The sequence below is a fragment of the Grampus griseus genome (assembly GCF_964374135.1).
Source record: "Grampus griseus genome assembly, chromosome: 3".
Lineage (NCBI taxonomy): Eukaryota > Metazoa > Chordata > Mammalia > Artiodactyla > Delphinidae > Grampus > Grampus griseus.
In genome coordinates, this window is record NC_139019.1 from 77,968,452 (window position 1) to 77,988,684 (window position 20,233).

Genomic DNA, 20,233 nt, shown 5'->3' on the forward strand with positions numbered 1-20,233 from the left:
AAGGCACAGAAAAGGAAAAGGGAGACTACTAGCATAATTTGAATGAGCTGTTCAGTCGTTCAGTGTTCAGGCTTTAAGTATTCTTTCTACTGTAGCCAATTCTAACAGAGCAGAGTTGTCCTCTATAGGAGGGGGAGCCTCAAAAGTTGATATGTGCATGTTTTAGTATCTTTTCTTCACTTTGGTAGCAACAGGCTCTAATGTATAGTAAAGGGATGTGAGGGAGACTCAGATACTGGTTTGAGTATTTTAAGATAAACTTTTGAAAAACAGAGAACTAGAATATATTTGTATGAATTCTCCATTTGGCAGAAATAGCAGAGGCAGGGGGTTTATTATAACATATTTATATATGGCCACTTTCTACATGGAATAAGTCTTCTTCAGCTGTGTATAAAGTTGTTACAAATCTTGATTTGTTCATCTGAATCACACCTTCTGTTTACTCTTTGTATATTTTTGTGTTTAATATTGATGATAACATTTGTCACTTTGTAAAAACATACATTACTCCTATATAGTTACCTCCTATTTCTAAACATCTCTAACCATTCTATATATTTTTTCTCTTTTGGTTGAGTAAAAATTTACTAGTAAAAATAGGAAAACTAGTGAATATAGAAAAAAGAAATAAATCTTCTTGCTTTGAGTAGATCCTTGGTCAGATGACAAGCCTGGTTTTGAAATCACTTTTTTTTTTTGGTAGTGGAGAGCATTTATAGATCTGCAAGAAGGAACTTATCTAATAATGTAGCAGAAAAATAATTCTAAGACTTAAAAAGGTTGTATTGTGGGGAAATTGGACCACATATGTTCCAATACAATAGTTGGTTTTCTATTTCAGGAAAGTAATCTTGTAATGTGTATTAAGTATTTATTATGTGTTAAGGATTTTAAAATATTCAAACCATCTGTCAAGTTAACTCCCCTCTAAGTTAAAACAAAACAAAAACAGGTGAAAGTAAGAAGTAAATTATTTCTCATTTGGTTTTAAAAAAAGAGTTGAGGCCATTTATATTAAGAATTTCATTAAAAAAGAGTACTCAAAGATTTTTAAAGAGATGTCAGAAATACTTAGAGGAACTACCCTTAGAGAAAATAAATCACATAAAAAGAGTAATTTGTATATTCAGAATAGTGCTACTAAAGATAATGAAATTTGGGAATGAAGTAAAATTGTCATGATGAAATACCGTTCAAGACAAGTTTGGGAAACATGGAAATACATAGATTTACATGAACCAATTTTAAATGACTAACATATGACACAAAATAATATGAACACATATCAGAGCTATATAAATATATATGTAATCATGCTATAAAAATGTGAAGTTCATTGCTTATTAAGTCTCCCCCCACCCCCAAATTTTCTTTCATAAAATGTGAAGAGCATATCCTGCTTGAGCAGTTTTCAACCATGGCTTACTTTGGGCACTTGGAAGCATCAGATTGTTAATGTAGAGGTGGACTTTAAGTCTTGTGTCTATTGTTGTCAACCGCTGAGGGAAAATCACAGGAACTGAGTTACTGATTAGCTGAAATCTGGTTTGCTGTTCATTACCAGGACAAGAGGTTTCATCTATTTTTAGTTTTTTCTATTTCCTTTGTTGAGGTAAAAACAAATGATTAATATAATAGTAAGAAAATGCTACTCTGTTTCCCCAAAATTCTATTAGAGGAAATAAATTGCATGATTTTGCAATATATCATCAAAAGAGATGTCTGTGGCTAATGAATGCCAAGGCAGTAAAAATACATATTTGAATATCAACCGCCTTGAAATCCCAAAACTGTCATGTTGGGTTTTTTCTCCCAAGTTTGTTTATCAGCTTTAAATTGTTTTCCTGGTATATAAACTGCAGTTTAAGACTTAATGTAAAAAAAAACCAAGTTTCTTTCTTCACCCTAAATCCCCACCTCCCAAAAATATGTTTAGAGCATATTCTCCAAATTTGTTTTTTATGTATGCTTAATTAAAAAAAAATGTATTTGCTGTTTATTGCTTTAAAATTTTTTCAGTTAATCTATATTGTATCTTTATATCTGTACATTGTGATCTACCTTACTTCTTTTAATGACCACATAGTACAGGACAACGCTGTCTAAAAAAATGGAATGTGAGGTTCAAATACGAGCCACATATGCAGTATTATATATTCTAGTAGCCACTTTAAAAAGGTAAAAAGTAATAGGGGAAATTAATTTTAATAATATATTTACCCAATATATCCAAAATGTTATCATTTCAACATGCAGTCCAAAGAAAAATTATTAATGAGATATTTTACTTTATATAACTCTTCAAAATACAGTACATACTCAAGTCAGACTAGCCTCATGTCAAGTGCTCAATAGCCACATGCAGCTAGTGGCTGCCATATTGAATAGCACAGTAAGAGATGTACCATGAAGCTATCTAACTAGTCCCCTATTGATGAACTTCCAATATTTACTATTTCAAACAATAAAATAAAAAATATACTTTTGTATATATCTTTGAGAACTAGTAGATGTTTTTTACAGAATGAATTCATAGAAGTGAAAAATGCTGGGTCAAAAGGATGGAACATCTCAAATTTTAATTGAGTTGACTCCAGAAAAGGCTATTTAGAGTCTCACCAATGGCGTGTGAGTGTCCCTTTCTTCACAGACTTACCAATGTTGGACATTATAATTCCTTTTTTGGCCAGTCTGATTGGTGGAAATATTGTTTTTGTTTGGTAAGTAGTGAGATTGAAAATAGAATTTCTTCTTCTGTAAATTGCCTTTTGAGCTTGGATTTTTCTCATAACTGAATAAACCTGTCTTCACTTTCTGGGTTAATGCAAGTACGTACAACCCTTCATTTTGTGTGTCTAGATTCCGGAGACTTCCCTCCTCTTACACAGTGGAGCTCCTCACCATATACTTCTGGGAACGGGCGGAGAAGCCCCTGTTCTTCAGCCTGGTACAGGGAATGAGGGCAGTCCTCAAACTTCTTGTTCGATATGCAGAAATCGACGTTGTTTGGCACAGACACTATCATCCCAAGTTCCCCATTTTTGTAAAGGTTAACCAGAAGCACACAAGGTAACTATTTATCTTTTCTACACACTTAAGATATAAGAAGCAGGTTTGCCATCAAGGAAGAAATTCTGGAGCAAAGAGTAGCTTTATCGGGATTCCATGTAAATGAGAAGGCCCTGATTACTACAAAGTCAATTCCCTTCAATTACTTCTCACAGAACTTTAATTCTAAAGTGTGAATTAAGAGTAATTTGAGTAAAATGAATAGAATGTGGATATAGACAACAAATGAGGAGGAAACTGAAGACTGAATCCAGGGAGGACGCGCTTCCTCAGGTGAAAAGGGAAAATGAGATCAAGTCAGAGTTGGTGGGGCAGGAACAATTGGCTGTTTTCTAATAGGTGTGGTTAGTCCTCCATGGACTCACTACCACAGTTCCCAGAGAGTCCTTTTCTTACCAGGGTTCCATATTTAACTCAGACCTTCCTCTCTTCTAACTATACAGCAAATTGAAACTGGGTTTAGAAATGGAGAGCATGAGGCTTGTTTTGCTTTGTTTTAGGCCATTTATTTTAGACCCTGTAAATCCTACTGTAAACGTGTGTGACACCTGCAACGCCTGGGATGAAGTTGCCCATGTGGCGAGGCTCAGATTACTGAAGCCTCTTTTCAGGGGAGTGAGAGCTGAGCCCCCCTGGCTTTTCACAAATGACTGGTAAACTGGGCAAGGAGCTACTGTCCTTGCATTTCTATGAAGAAAATAAAAAAGGATGCAAAACATGTTGCCAAGAACACTCTGGATGAAGGAAACTTGTCTTAATTTAATTCACTACTTTAGTGAACCCAATCTTTAACAAACATCACTTAAAAGGATCTGTCTCAGCCTTTAAGAGAATTTGCTTTGGTGGCCTTGTGACCAAAAAACATTTTTTTAAAAATCCAAGTGGCCACAATAAACAAAACAAAATCCCCAGATCCATTGAGAGAAGATTAACTGAAAGGGTAAAATAGCTCCCACTTTTTAGTTCATTGAAGTTTCAGGTTGACTTTTCAACTCTCCCGGCAGTCTGGTATCTCCCTGGGTCACCTGCGTTTTCACAATTTCCCTATGAAAACCTGCTTGTACTAAGTACCGCCTATTTACTTCCAGACATCATCTAACAGATTAGTACGTGGACATAGGGAAATATCCGGGAGATACACAACGGATTGCCTCAGAATAACTTGTTTCCAAATCATTTTATAGCTTATCTGCATCATAACCCAGCGGTCAGAGTGGAGCCATACTTCAGGTTTGCAAGCTGCTCAGTCATGAGCAGGAATAAACAAACTACCCAGGTCATTGCACTATCCAGTTTTGCCACAATTGTTTTTAATTGTTGGGACCCACTGTTTTCTTTTCTATTAAAAGCAATAGCAGCCACTGGTAATGAAAGCCAGGGCCCACCAGAAATAGACCAGAGGAAATTTCCTGATTCTCTTGCATAGCAGCAATTCATCAGCACTGAAGGTATATGAAATGTGGCTGCAGAGTAATGCCAGTGATTAGGCCTCTCCACACAACAGAACTCTTACATATAAATGAGTGCCGTTCCCTTCAGGGCAGTCCTCAGAGAACCTGTATGCTTATTCCAGCGATGTGATTGGTCTGGAAACACTTTTGGATTTCCCCTCCAGGGGAAAATGTTCTTTTGAACATCCTTAATGGTGACAAAATTTGTCCTTTGAGGGTGAATTTTATTTTTGGAAATGGTACAATGTATTCATAGTGAACATCTGTTGTTTTTGGTCTACCCGGAATCCTTTTCCCCAACTAATGGTTGGAGAGACTGCGTTTCTTCTATTGTTCACTCGGTCTCTGAAGGCTCTTGAGGAGAAATAGTTTCAAAAATGCCTTGGGGTAGGCTGTGACAAAGTGAGAGAGTGGCATGGACATATATACACGACCAAACATAGACTAGATAGCTAGTGGGAAGCAGCCGCATAGCACAGGGAGATCAGCTCAGCTCGGTGCTTTGTGATCACCTAGAGGGGTGGGATAGGGAGGGTGGGAGGGAGGGAGACGCAAGAGGGAAGAGATATGGGAACATGTGTATATGTATAACTGATTCACTTTGTTATAAAGCAGAAACTAACACACCATTGTAAAGCAATTATACTCCAATAAAGATGTTAAAAAATAAAAAAATAATGATAAAAAATCTTTAAAAAAAATGCCTTGGGAAATGGCCACATTTTCCCTATATTGGTAACTGAACCCATATTTACCTGAGATGACTACTGCTCCCCTACTAGGTCCAAGTCATTTAGGTGGGATGGCTTCACCAGTAGTTCCAGGGGGCAGACATGTGACTCGGGTGATTGAGTCAACTGTAACACCACTATGGCACTCGGCTCTGGAATTTGGATTTACACTGCTGGGAAGAGAACTTCTCATTCTGCTACGATGTAAGACTGAAACTGCTGGCCACCATCTTGCTGCTCTGTGGGGAGAGAGCCTGCTTATAAATGGAGCCAACACAAAAGAAAGGAGATGTGAGAAATGAGCAATGATACACATGGATGTGCACATATGTACACATCTATATAGTGAGAGAGATCAAGTCCTGGTTTGTGCTCCTGGATCCAGATGTACTTGGAGCGAAAAGTGTCCTGGGGCTTGTTTATGTCAATAAACTCCCCTTTTTGAGCCAATAAACTTCCTTTTTGCCTAGTAGGTTTGATTTGAGTTTCTGCCTTACTAATCCTGACTAATTAGTGATTCCTAACTAATCTGCTAGAACAGAGCCAGGTCTGATGAATGAATTAACTCCTCAAGCAAGGAGTAATGAAGGCACCAAGACACTGATGACAAATTTCTACTCAAGAAACATTCATTGAGTACCTGCTAAGTATTAGGCCTAATAGTCAAGATACTGAAATAAACTAGTCAGTTCAGGATGGCAAGGTGCTTTCTGCTGACAAAAGAGACTGACTCTTTTTTCTCTGACAAAAGACTCCATTCCCAAGGAGAAGCTCGTGACAGAAATGTCTTTGGGAAAGACAGCATTCTTGAGCATTGTCAGAGCATGTTATTAGGTTCCCAAGGTGACTAATTTTTAAAGAAGACAACAATTATTTGAGGTTAGGAATTCTATCTTCATAAAAATAGAATTCTATGTCCCTCTGTGTCTATATATCTCCTGTGGAACATGAGAACACAGGAATTTCTATGTAGGGGGAGGAACAACATGATGGTTAGCACATAATACATAAGTTTATTTCAGATTTGGGAAGGACTCCTGACTGGTTTGAGAGCTTACATTGGAGTGGAAGGAGCAGTGAGTGGGGAAAAGTTTAACTCTGTCACCAGTCCTAAGTCTAGTTTTCTTAGCAGCGTTTCTATTGCTTGAATAGGTTTTTCCTCATGTCAGCTTTCTTGGTCTATTCTTAGTATGAAAAGTCCAGGATAATCTAGAGCAATTTTGCTCTGAAATTAGTAAAGTGAGATTTCTTTGGTTGCAAAGCGTGTGATCCACTCAGGTAGAGAGTAAGTGAATTTATTGAAGGGTGCTTGGGCCAGCAGCTCTCATGGTTTCTTCGTGGACCTCATGCTCTCACCTTTGACTTGTGTTTCTGCCTCTCCTTGCATCTGCTCTCCACACCAACCACCTCTCCTCTTTCTACTGACCAGCTTCCTCTGCTGACTCATCATTCCTACTTCCTCATCACTTCAGCCTGCACAGCGCTCATGAACATGACCCTTCCAACTTCAGCTCCCAACTTGAACTGACAAATTCCTTCCATGTTTCTTAGCTCACATTCCTGAGGGGGACAGACTGATCAGTCCAGTTTGTAGTTTTGAGCCAGATTACCCAGAATCACTGGCTAGCTATGGGACATCCATGATCAGGATGGGGCAATGCCTGTGGAGCCAAATGAGAACACCAAAGAAGCAGGAAACTTTAGGGGCCTGGATGAGTACAATAATGCAGTCCTGGTTCATGTGCTTGTGTCTTTCCCCACAGGACCTGCAAAGTGCCTTAGTAGCTGCCATTTTTAGGTCATCCAATGTTCCTGTTTCTAGTGATACCAATTCTTAGAAATTTTCAAAGTGTTTGTAGGAAAGGCAGGAGAAAAGCACTTCTTCAGTAAGTCAGCAAGTAGAAGAAACCATGATCAGAAGAAGCAACAAGTGATGGCAGGGGGTGGGGTATTATCAAGCTAAATCTTGGGGTGGGGGGCAAAGAGGAAATAAGGGGACTATTTGGAGAACCAGTTTGAGACTAAGGAATATGCCCCCAGGAGGTAGGTCCACAATAATATGCCCTAGACCCACAGCTGCCCCTTATTCTATTCTCCCCCGCCCACAACCTAGAGCATATTAGGTCCCATATAAATCAACATTTAAGGTACCCTATTGTTTATACAAGCTAGTCTAGGAAACTGGCCACCATTTATGACCTTGCTCCTATAGAAGAATGCATCCTCAGGATTGAACAACTAACTGACTTACAAATGGACTTGTGACACTAATTGCTGCTAAAATTGGGAACTGCCTAAAAATAGATAGCAATTTGGGACTTTCACCTGAAAACCAACAATCACTAGAGAATCATCAGCTCGCAGGAAGAAGCTTCTGCTTCCCTTTCCCACAACCTACTTTGCTCCAACGAAGAAAGTGCTACCAGGGTTTAGTCAGGTTTAAAGAAGTGACTTTAACCATGGGCTAATAGAGATTTTCACGGTTTCTAGTAAAGAGATTAAAAGTAATTCCAAATGTTGGAGCCAAAGTGATAAAAAGAGTGGGAGCTCTTTTGGGAGAGAAAAGGCAGCTATATATCTGCCCCTTCTGCTTTTCTCTAGCTTCCAGGAGGGGTAAAGAGGCAACCTTTCCCTCTCCCCTTTATTCCTTTCTGTGCTCTCTCTGCCAAGAGGCTAGTTATATCAGAAGGCCAGGGCTGTGCTGCCTACTAAAGAATGTGCTAGGTAGCTCTAGGCCAAAAGAACTCAAATTTAAGTGTGATCAGAAGCACCTGGTGGAGTGGTAAATAATCCAGACTCTCCTGGAATTTGGCCAGCAGGTCTGGGTGTGGCCCAGGAACTTGTACTTTTAAAGGATGATTCTGGGGCAGTTAGTTTGTATATCATATTTGTGAAAGCAAGCCTGGACCCTGGAGCAGAATCTGGCTCTCCTGCTAAGGTGTGTGTGTTTGTGCGCGCACATGCATGCTTGCTCTGCTTTAGTTCTGGGCTCCAGGAAAGCCTCTTGCTCAAGCAAAAGGTTTTGCTCCTACCTAAATCAGAAGAGCTCAACCTTTTGAATTTGGAGCCAATGCCAAGTTAAGTAACAGCTCCCACTAGTTAGGCCATAGGCCTCTGAGCCAGAACTTCCTGGGTAGAGCAGTGGTTCTCAACCTTGTTGTACATTCGAACTACCTGGGGAGCTTTAAAAAATACTGATGCCTGGGTCCCACTTCCAGAAAGTCTGATTTCATTAGTCTGGATGCAGTCTGGACAGTTGGGATCTTTTTTTTTTTTTTTTTGCGGTACACGGGCCTCTCACTGTTGTGGCCTCTCCCGTTGCGGAGCACAGGCTCCGGATGCACAGGCTCAGCGGCCATGGCTCACGGGCCCAGCCGCTCCGTGGCATGTGGGATCCTCCTGGACCGGGGCACGAACTCGCGTCCCCTGCATCGGCAGGCGGACCCTCAACCACTGCGCCACCAGGGAAGCCCCAGTTAGGATCTTTTAAAGCTCTTTGGATATTTCTAATGGGCAGCCAAAGAAAACCACTGTAGTAGGGAAAATAATTTTCATTTTCCTGGAACCCTGGCTAAAAACAATCTCAATATTCGCTCTTTAACATGGTAGACACCATAGAAGATTGATATTTGCATTTCTGCAAGGTAAAACAAAACAAAACAAAACACCAACAATATATAATAGATAATGTCTTGAATAGTGTTTACCTGTAAACATAGTCAAGGATAATAAAAATATTCTTAGTCTGGCTTCTTTTGTCCTTTGGCAAGAAAGAAAGGCATGGCATGATATAACGGAGAACTCTCTGAAGCATTTCAGAGATAAAGTCAACTACAACAATACTCCTGACTTCAAAAGCTTTCCCTAAAGAAACCGAAAGGTGTTAAACCTTTATGTTTTCTCTTTGTCCTGAGACCTAGCTGACCAGATTCATCGTTGATGTAGGTACAGCATTTCAGGACTATCTATGGCTTGATTCTCTTCATTTTCTAGAAATAGGTGAATGAATTTAACAGCAAACATATCAATGGACTATATCTTTTGAACAAATAGACAGCCAAATTCTGATCATGAGAGGAACAATGACTTTATTAAATCTGTAATATTCTAACATGTTCACACAAATTTAGTGACTAGTTTGCTTCCAGCTGTTTTTTTCATAACAATCTGGTGTATTGGGGTTTTGTGAGAATTAAACTATCTCTTGTCAAAATACAGTGCAATTCTGTATTTCAGGATGATGACATTTATCTTAGAGATAGGTTAATGGGACGATGTCTGAGTTAGTTGGATCCCTGCTGAAAAGCTTAAGAAACTGTAAGTATGTGCTCAAAATTAAGAGTTCTAAACTGGGGGTCCTTGGACAGAGCAATGTATGGATTTTGGGGAGGTCCACATACACTCTGAAGCAGTTTGTGTAATTTTGTGTGTATATGCTTCGTTCTATTTTCCTAGGAGAAGGCCCATAGCTTCTATCAGATTCTCAAAGGGTTTATAACCACAAAAGGCTAAGACACATAGCTCCATATATTTAAATAGAGAATCCTCTACTCTAGGCCCCTCCAACACAGTGTGCTATTGAGAACAAGACATAGAAATTGAAAAATAATAATAACCTACTTTGCTCTTCAACCCTGCTCTTCTCAGGGCCAGGATTATAGACATTTATGTGATGTACTGACAGCCATTAGGTCTTAGCTGAAACTGATTTGTGATAAATGAGCATCAAAGGGAGCAGCAGTGGCAAAGATTCTGACTTTTGCTTCTTTTGCTGAAACTTCCCTACCATTGCAGGAAGAGTAGGCAGTTTTGACCAGCCAGGAAAACTGATAGTGGCCAAGACAGAACCTCTGCTTTCAGTGTACAGAATGGGTACAGTTTTCTAATTGCAGGGCAGAGAATACATTTAATATTTTCCCAGCTGATTCCTGTTCCTGCATGTAATTAGATGGTGTCAGCTTGAGTTGGTCATTGTTAAAGGCTGCAAATGCAGTACAGATGTACCTACCTTTAATCACACCCAACATGGAAAGTTGTGGCTTTTCTGAAATGATAACGAGTAATGACTTTATGAAAAAATTACTTTAAATAGGAAGTAATTTAATTTTAAAATTTATTCAAATTATAAATATTAATTCTAATTCCTATTTGGAAATTTCTTCTAGGTGATGTTTAGCCTCATTATGGGGAGAAATGTGATTTTTTTGTTAAAACAATATTTTAAATAAAATTTATCTAATATTATATAGCATTACTTTTTCAAGACATTTGAGTAGGGCAGATATATAGCTAAATTTTCCCCTGATGTGAAAAATATGATGTATGAAGTTAATTTTTTATTAACAAGGTTAATTCCAAAATATATGCTCAGTATATAGTACTCAGTATACAGTTTTATGGGGATTCAAGGAGTGACAATTAGCACTGTAGATGTTTAGATATGAAGCTAAACTCACATTTTTGTAAACTTTAATGTAATTATAATGGTTTTAGCTTTCATGAAACTTAATGTGCATTTGCCTAAACAAGAAGAAAAAGAAACCTTATTTAAAATTGAGAAAACCATTTTCTTAAATTTGAATTATTGGAGTAAATGCAAGATAATCCTTTCCATGTTAAAAATAGGGAAATACTTGTAAGTGTTTAAAATTGACACTGCTGCCATTCTTAAATCTGAGTGACCAGGAACCATCTAAAAATTGGTTTGTATTTGCTTTTGGTTTCTAATCTGTTGATTGATCCAAGCCATTTTGAAAAGAGATGGCAATGTTTTATCCCTTCTTTAAAGAAGATTCCAGTAATTTAAACTGAAAAATGACACTATGTTTGAGCTACTGGTGGCTTAAGTTCTTGAACAATAACAAAGACAGCTAATAATTCCTTTGCTCTAATGCATGGGAAACAAATCAAATGTGAATATAAGCATTGTTAAATGCTAATGATTTTTCAAAATGTTTTAACCTTTGAAATGACAGTAACTTTCTCCATTATATATGACAGAAGTGGCAGAAATAAAAATGAATCAATTAATCTATTTGCAGATTGAAAATGAATATGACTGATTGCAAGACTCATAAAAATTGGATATTAATTCTTCTTGAGGAATACAAGTGAGGGTACTATCCTGGGTGATATTTATCCCCGCATGGAAGAGTGGATTGAAAAAAAAATTTATTACTATGACATTTTAAGCCACATTACATTTATATAGTATTTTCATACTATTACCAGTTCAAAATCTTTGATAGTGGGATATCCAGATAAAATCCTCACTGAAGTTTTGGATTACACCTAGTTGAGTGTAAGTGATCTTGTAGCTTACAAAGCTTAGGAAGAAACTCTGACCCCTGTATATTTTTTAAAAGAATCCATATTGTTTATTTAATCCCAAGTATTTTTTAATTGCTATCATGCTATTTTCCCCAGTCCTGGCTGGTGTTCTTTTCGGGGATGCTACATTGACCCATTCTTTTAAACAACATATATAATCTAGCAAGGCACATGTCAACAAGGCTTCAGGATAAAGCCAGGCCTGGAAAATATTTTTCAAGCAATCCTGTCTCCATCCTTTCAGTCTGAGGTGGAACTGTCGAGAGTGTGATGGGAAAATTGTATTGAGTGACATGTTGGGTCCTATAAGGGTCCTCCTACTCTGAGATTCTATGAATGGAATGGGTGGGGAGAATTAGTACAGTCTTCAGGCAGCATCTATAGCTGCTAAAGCCTCTGATGACCTCCTTCTATGAGCTTCCTAATGTTACAGTCCGGCCTCTGCCTGCCTTGGGGGCAGCTGGGACCTGGCCTTGTTAGTGATAGCTGCAAAGGGCTGTGAGGCTCAACTGATCATCACTGGGTGAGGAAGTGTCAGGATCACTGTAGATCTGAGTCAGGGCTAAACTCAGGATTTCTTTCTTTTCTTTGTAAAAACGTAGTTCTTGTCCTGCTTTCCTGGCTTCCTCCAACTCCCTCAGGGCCATTCGTAGCTCTTGGGAGAGAATTCCTGGTGACTCCCGCTCCTTCATGATCCAGTCCAGGGCCATGTGGCTGCGCATCTTTTCATCTAGGGAATACTGGGAATAGTAGGAGATGACTTCCTGGGAGCCAAGAAACAAAGTCCAGAGTGTCAGTAAAGAGCAACAAAGGTACCTGGGCTCATGGCCTTCTGACGCCTCCTTTCCTGTGCCTCCACTACTCCCAACACACCCCCAGGGGTTCTACCAATAACCAAACCTCTCTGATGTTCACAAACTGAAGCCAAATCTCAGGACATACCTTTAAAGGAAATAGAGGGCTAAGCTGGTACACAAAGTAGGGTCACTCCAGGTTGAATCAAAACACTACCACCGGGAATGACCCAATAATGTTCACAGAACAGAGCTCTGACCTTGCTAGAAAATATGTCTTCCTTTGAAAATGCATTCCTATAACAATTGGTATGAACATTATCTCATTCACTGAACTCTTCTGCTCAGCATTATCTCCTTTGGCAAGATAAAAAGGGAAACAATTATACGGAAGGATTCGGACAGAACTGGGTTTGGTCACACCCATTGCAGAAAGCAGGGAGCTTTGAATCAGGACAAGACTTAGACACCAGGAGAATCAACTTCCTAACTGCTATGTTGTTAGCATAAGGAAGATGACAGACTGAATGGCTCACAGAAACTATGGGAAGAACTTTAAAAATGTATTATGGAATATAGGTATTATCATCATTGATATCATAATGGTACCTTCATGTAGGTTATCTCTCACTTTCTCCAAATAATTAAAAATTTGTCACTATCTGTCAATTCTCATGTTTAAAATTTGCCAATACATTGTAACATCATGTATAAGTTTGATGGATGCACTTTAAGAAGATCTTGTGGAGTGGATGCATTGTTTACTTTTATTTTCAAGAACATATGGTATTTATTTATGACCTTAACAAATTAAAAACAATCATGGAAAAGTGTTTATAACTAACCCGGCATATTTCAAAGGCTTTTTATTAAATCAAAGGAAAAGAAAAAAACAGCCAAAGCCATTGTCAGCTACTCATTTCTTTTCCATCTTTGACATTTTGAAAGCCAGGCTTTCTAAGCAAAGAACAACTAAAAACTCCTGGGGCTGCAGTGCATGGAAAACTCCTACATCCACCCTCATATTGCTGACTAGTAAAGGCTCTGTTTCTCATACAAATTCCTGTTAGCAAACTCTCAAAACAAACTACCATCTTCGAAGTCTAATGGGGTAAAGGAAGAATAAATCTTGAGGGACAGTAGATGAGAACCGTTAAGTGCATGGGAGAGGGGGTTGTCTTTGCTACTAAAAAAAGGGAGAAGGGTGCTTTTTATAGGTAGCAAAGAAATAGTGAGACCCTGTCTCTGAAAAATAAAGAAGAAACTTCCAAACCAAAAAACGGGAGCGACTGAAATACCAGGTTGTCCACCTTTACAATCATTTCTGTTGTCCCTTAAGGACATTTGGTGGGGATGAGAAAAATCCTCCTGCTACACAACCGACTCTACCTGTTCTCAGTGAGGAGGTTCAGAAGCAGTGCAGACTCACATTTCTTTCTGCCTTGAAGAGTGGGAGAGGGCACACATTCAGCAGGCAGGACAGGTGCATAGAGTAGATTCAGTATTTGACTTAGAAACTAAGTCTGTCTTAATGATCCCTTCATTCTGGCATTCAGTACAGGTATTTAAATCAGGCCTATGCCTAGCCAACAATCTTCTGAGTGTGCATTTTGGGTCAGTCCCTGATGCAACTGGACTGATACATATCCTGGAAGATGACAAGCCATCTGCTCAGTCCATACAATGCAAACCTGTTTTTACTGGAAAATCTCACCTGTCGGGAACACTTTGTTTCACGAAGGGCTTTTAGGCTTCCATTCCAGTGCAATAGTTGGAAAATGGTCATAAGCTCCTATAAAACCCAAATACCTGTCATTAGTCTCAAAGCAGAAATGTGAAGGAAAGTGCCTCAGTGATTGCTGAGCAGGGCATAACTCTGATCCCCAACTATATTTGGGAAATAGAATATACAGTACTGTCAGAACACTTTGAGACTTTTCAAATACCACAGTCCTAGGCTTTCGGAGCATTTTTCCTTCCCTACCTTGCTATTTGGCACAAATTATTAAATAATTGACAAATACCTTTCAACATTAAAAATACATATGCTCTAACAATTATACACCGAAGAAATTATGTAAATATACCAGCACATCTTATAATAATGTACAGGCAAGGCTATTCATTGCATCACTTTTTAAAATTGCCCAAGACTGGGAATATTTTAAATGTTCATTTTTAAAGGAATGGTTAAATAAAATATCATCCTAAAGTGTAGCAGCATACGGCACCCCCAAATACGCCACTTGGGTATATTGATTATTTTGAGCTGTAAATACTTTAAAAACTGCAAAGAGGCTTTCTCTGAACTCCCCTTATCTGCCTAAAGATAGATCCTCCAAAAGGAACACAATTGTCATAAATCCCCTCCCCAGGAGTTGCATCAACCAGGGAAGATTGACTCTTATCACAGAAGTAGAAACTAAAGTCCATTCCACACCCAGACAAACTTTGTCACAAAGTATCATAGCTCCCATCTATTCTTCTGAGGGCCCATTCATCTTTCTTAAAGATTATTTAAGGCCTGAGAGGCCTATATCCCCTCTCCCCTTTCCCCATTAAGATGGTATTCAATCCTGAATTCTAAGCCACCTTGTGGAGGTACTCATTTTTCCCTGGGTACCTCTCACATAAACATGAAGTGTACTTCTGTTTTTCTCTTCTTCATCTGTCTTTTATTACAGGGGCCTCAGCTAAGAACTCAGAAGGGCAGAAGGAAAATGATTCTTCCTCCCTACAACACATTCATCCTACCAGATATGCTGCAATCACAAAGCATGAGAAGGCTCTCTAGTTCTAATATAAAGAGTCTCTATGAGGTGTTGTTAAGTTAAAAGCAAAGTGTCCAACATGTACACTGTGTGCTACTATTTGATTAAAAAGAATAGGAGATGCCTATAAATATTTGCTTATAAACGCCTAGAAGAGTTCTGGCAAGATACAAAAGAATCTGGTAACATGAGTTGCCTCTGGGGAGAAAAAAGGAGGGAGACCTTTCTCTGACATTCTTTGCACCTTTTGAATCATGCGACAATATTACGTATTAAGGAAAACAATTTAAATATATGGGACAAACATATAATGGACAAACTACAGAAATTGTAAAAAACCCCTAAGTTTATAAATTCAGTCAAGAAAATGCCTTAAAATATGGACAATAAGGTTGAACTGACATTAAAACTCATCCATAGTTTTCACATTCAATGGCTAGGGCTGAGCACAGCATTAAGCCTTTCTATCAGCATCATCCTTTCCCTGCCATGATACCCAGGGCAAGCTAATGTGTATTCAACATACTGAAGATTTTATTTTCCTAATCGTATTAGGATTCACAGTCTTCCATTGAAGTTACCTGCATTTTTTTTTTCTTTTTTGACCAGAGAAACAACTATTGTGGATTAGTAGTACAAACCACAACTACATAATTGTTAGAAAATAACAATACAATTAAGGAACTTCCTGGTCATGAAGCTAGTTATGGAAACTTAACATTTAGACAGATGTCTTATGCCCATTCAAAAAAAGTGGACTTCTATTGCCTTTACGTCTGCTTGCTCTGGAAAACGCTTTCACTGTGAAAATCAGGAGACACAAAGTCACTCTGAGATTCCAGTTATCTTAAAATTATGAGGTAAAATTTAAAGTGATAAGATCATCAGAAAAAATAGCACTATTCTCACGTCTAAAACTGCCATTAGAATGTAATGCTTTTCTTCTTTTCAGTTTGGGATTTTGTGTATGTACTACTGCACAGTAAGCACCCCAAGAACCCACAGAGACCTTAGTAAAAGCAAAACCATGTGTTTCCATTAATTAAAATATGACATGGACACCAGCTGAGCTACGCCTCCTGCCCCAAACACTGACCCCACCGTCTGCCCAGGGTCCTAGGTCCAGTGTCTGGGTAACCCACCCCTCTTATGCTAATTTGGAAAAGTGAGAGTGGTTTGTTCCATAACCAAATCTTGCCTAATCTGGATCTCGCCACTATGCTTCTTATCAAAGTAACCCCACTGGGGCTTCCCTGGTGGCGCAGTGGTTGAGAGTCCGCCTGCCGATGCAGGGTAAACGGGATCGTGCCCCGGTCCAGGAGGATCCCACGTGCCGCGGAGCAGCTGGGCCCGTGAGCCATGGCCGCTGAGCCTGCGCGTTCAGAGCCTGTGCTCCGCCACGCGAGAGGCCGCAGCAGTGAGAGGCCCGCGTACCGCCAAAAAAAAAAAAAAAAAAAAAGTAACCCCAGTAACTGAGGAAGATAAATTTGTGCTGCCCTTCTTACCGGCCCCTCAAGCCTACTCAGTGAATGCTTTGCAGCCATAAAAATGAATAGGAATGCGCTTTTGGTTCTGATATGGAATAGTCTCTACCGTGTTACAGGAGGGACAATATTTACAAATAAGACATTTTGTCTTATGTTTTATCTTAAGACTCCACTTAAATTTTGTATTCTATTGTTTGCGCATTTTTTTAAAAGAAGAAAATAAACACGACTCCACTCCTTTCCCCACCCTGCAATCTTCATGTAAAGCTGACAACCCAGAAAGATATACTGAGTTTATTCTGTGGCTTCCAATAGCCCTCTTGGCATTGTCCTTGCATCCTTGTGGCCCAGTCTGAGAAACAACCTATTGCCAACAGAGCTCTTAATTCCATCCTCTGACGACTGTTGCCTTAGTAATATATTTTTCTCCCAATGTCCTCTCAGCTCTTATTCTTATGTGTGCACTAAGCCCCCCATCCAGATAAATTTCTTTCATGCCACTCAGCAGTTCTCCTAAGACTTCAGAACCCACAATTCTGTGAACAGAACCAGAAATCTTTCCCATGTGCCTTGGCAACCTACATCTCTCAAAAACTTCCCCCAGAGACCTGAACTGTTTCTGCCTGCAAGAAGAGAATCATCCTCCTCCTTATTCCCCAAATTCCTATTCTACCACCAAGCAGTTTTTCCCTCTGCAGTAATACAACTGCCTCTTCTTCATTGTTGCTCTTGTTCCTAAAATCCCCCAGGAAAGATAACCTTCTGTCTGCCTTCTTACCTTATGTCCTGATCTAGTTCTTGCTCTCCTCTCTGGAGATAATGACTCTCACCATCATCATATAAAGTATATTGAAATATTTCCACATTCTTCCTGTCCCACCTCTTTATTTCCCCTCATAAGACCAAGTTCACTATCTTGAGATCTTCCTGAAGCTGTATGAGTCCTGGGCTCAACCCCAGGAAATCCTTGCATGCCTCACATTGATTCCATTGGAAATCCTTGCATTATGGCAGAGCGGCAAGGAGAGGGTAGCCAGGGACTTCTGTGAGGATTCGTTTCATCGTGTCACCATGACTCTTCACTGTCTGGTCTTCACAGCCTCATTTTCTACCTGTAGAAGCCCTATCACTTTGAAGGAAGTCTGTTTGGTGATCTACCTGTCCTGCTCCTTCCTCACTGAAGTCTGTACTGTGTTTGTTACGTGGGCTGATCTAGAAGCCTGGGTCAACTGGGTGGGCTGACATAAACAAGAAGCTGGCCTAGAGGTAGGGCTGGGACTAGGGTGAGGTGAGTCAAGCAAGATTTAAGGTACATCGTACAAGTTCAGGGTCTTTTATTTAAAATTCTGTCTTTATTTAAAATTTGGATGTTTTGTTTGTTATGAAGTTTTGCACATTTATTTTGAGTTTTTAAAATACTGCATTATAATATTAGTTGCCTTGATTACTGAATTTTTTGACGCTCCTTTAAATTTTGTACCCGAGTTCAATGCCTAACTCTTCTTACCCTAGTCTGGGCCCTTCTGGGGATTTGTCTCAGGGACAAGGCTGGCTTCACGAGCTTGTGATCTGTGCAGTCACAGAGGCTCTGAGCTTGGTTTAGTGCGCCGTACTCTTGAAATTCTTAGTAATTTTTGAATAAAAGGCCCTGAACTTTCATTCTGCACTGGCCCCATAAATTATGTAGCCAGTCCCCTTCAGCAAAGTAAATTTAAAATCGAATGGTGAATCAAGCCCTGTGTTTTCTTTCTCTCCAAGGAAATTGCAGTTGTAGCTTTCATTCTACAGCTTTTCTGGTTCATTTTGTCATTCATTGAATTTAAACCAACAACAACTGGGCTCTGTCCTCACAGTGCTTCCTAGTGTTGCCTCCTATGAGAAACAATGTTTGGCCTCCCAGCTACTCCCCGGGGAGAAAATGTACACTGCTTCTCTCTGGAACTCTGTCTGGGAGACTGGCTTGGTTCTGTGATTCATCAGAAATAAGAAAAACAAACAGTGTAAATGGAGAACTTGAAAAACAGGTGGGCACAATCTCCCCACCCAAGAGAATAGATTTAAGAGGAAATTTGTTTATGGGATGAGGTTTTAAAAGGCGAGCTGGAGAATTTAGCAAAGATGTAAATAAACAACTCGTCTTTGGACTGCATTAGGCTTCAGAATAAATATATTAACCAGCTTCAGTCAAAGTCTGCCTTGAATCTGACCTTGACAAGACCCAGTGGCCATCCCACCCCCCAAACATCAGGCAGTTTTCTCTATGGGGAGGGGCAAGGCTACCTTAAACAGGCATCCCAGCCTCCCTCCCACGAAGTGAAGGTAAGCAGAAGCATATATCATGTTTCCTCTGAGCTCTGCCTCCTTGATGGCCCCCCTGAAAGCCTGCAGGCAGTCAGGAGACACCAGTCTTGTTTTTATACGGTATAGTCATCCATAGCTAGATACAAACACACATCTATTACCCACCAGGGGTACTGAATCGCTGTGTTGACTGCAAACAGCCCAGGTCTGTGGTCAATTCCCATTATGTGCAGAAACAAGCTGATGCATTTAACCCAGGCCACCAAGGAATGTGTAGGAACCCAGCAGGCAACCTGGAGCTGGCGGAAGGAAGAGGGATGTGCTTCATGGCCCTCCTCCTGGGTTGCCAGAATCCCTACTGGGAGGAGGGAGTTCGGATTTTTCCTGCCTTCACATCTTCCGCTTCCTTTGTCCCTCATCCAGCACCCAGCCTCCATTTTGAGAATTTATGAAGCATTTCCACAGTATGATTCAAATTATTATTTCATGTATTTAAATACCTTACTACACAGACCACACAGAAAACATGCAGCCCGTAGCAAGGCAATTAAAGTATTACTAAAAGATGGTTGAGTACAGCCTTTCATAGTACTTGGACAGAATTTTAAGAATTTTTTAAAAGAAAATCTTGCCTTCCCTATATTTGGCAGACTAACCCACTGTGTTAAAAAATCATTCTTGATTTTTCTGAAAATAGCTACTAAATCCTATACAAGCTATTATGTACTGGGCCAGGCAACATTCATTGTATAATAAAAGAAGTACAATATTCTTCTGTCAGGGTTGAGGGGGGAGGAATTAACATAAATGAGATTCTTCCTTGGGGAATCACCATGCTAAATGTTTTATAAATGTCATATTATATACGCCCCACAAAAAGCCTACACAATGGGTATCATGATGCTTATTTTGTAGATGGGAAAACTGAGTCTCAGAACGGTTAAGCTCACAGGTGGCAAGTGGTAGCACAGGCTTTACATGTAGGTCTGTATGGTTTTTTAAAGTTTGTGTCCCTTCTCCTGTGTCATGCTCTTTCCTTTTATTTTTTTTTCTCTGTTTGACTTTAGATTGTTATGGAAGATTAAAAAAAAAACAAAAACAAAAAAAAACCCTTGACAGGTCCACTCTTTTATTCTATAGCAAGGGCCCTGAAACATTTAATGCAGGGGAGCTACCTTGTCCTCATGTAAAGCCTTTAGGTTAAATAAAGTTGTCAAGGGAATCCATCTGGTAGCCTCTGGCATTTCAAATGAAGCAGTCCTTCTTCAGAAATATATATAATAACAGTTCTCAGCT

The 20,233-nt window shown here is 39.4% G+C and overlaps 1 protein-coding gene across 1 annotated transcript in view; it reads right to left on the reverse strand.

The window, feature by feature from the left end:
• Positions 1 to 12,060: 12,060 nt before the first annotated feature.
• Positions 12,061 to 20,233, reverse strand: part of LIX1 (limb and CNS expressed 1) — a gene marked incomplete at both ends in the record, with an annotated part of 47,251 nt that continues 39,078 nt past the window's right edge. Inside the window, 2 exons of the mRNA XM_082650606.1 lie at positions 12,061 to 12,348; positions 14,093 to 14,170. Of these exons, the coding sequence (XP_082506732.1) occupies positions 12,061 to 12,348; positions 14,093 to 14,170 (366 nt within the window). The remainder of the gene's footprint in view (positions 12,349 to 14,092; positions 14,171 to 20,233) is intronic.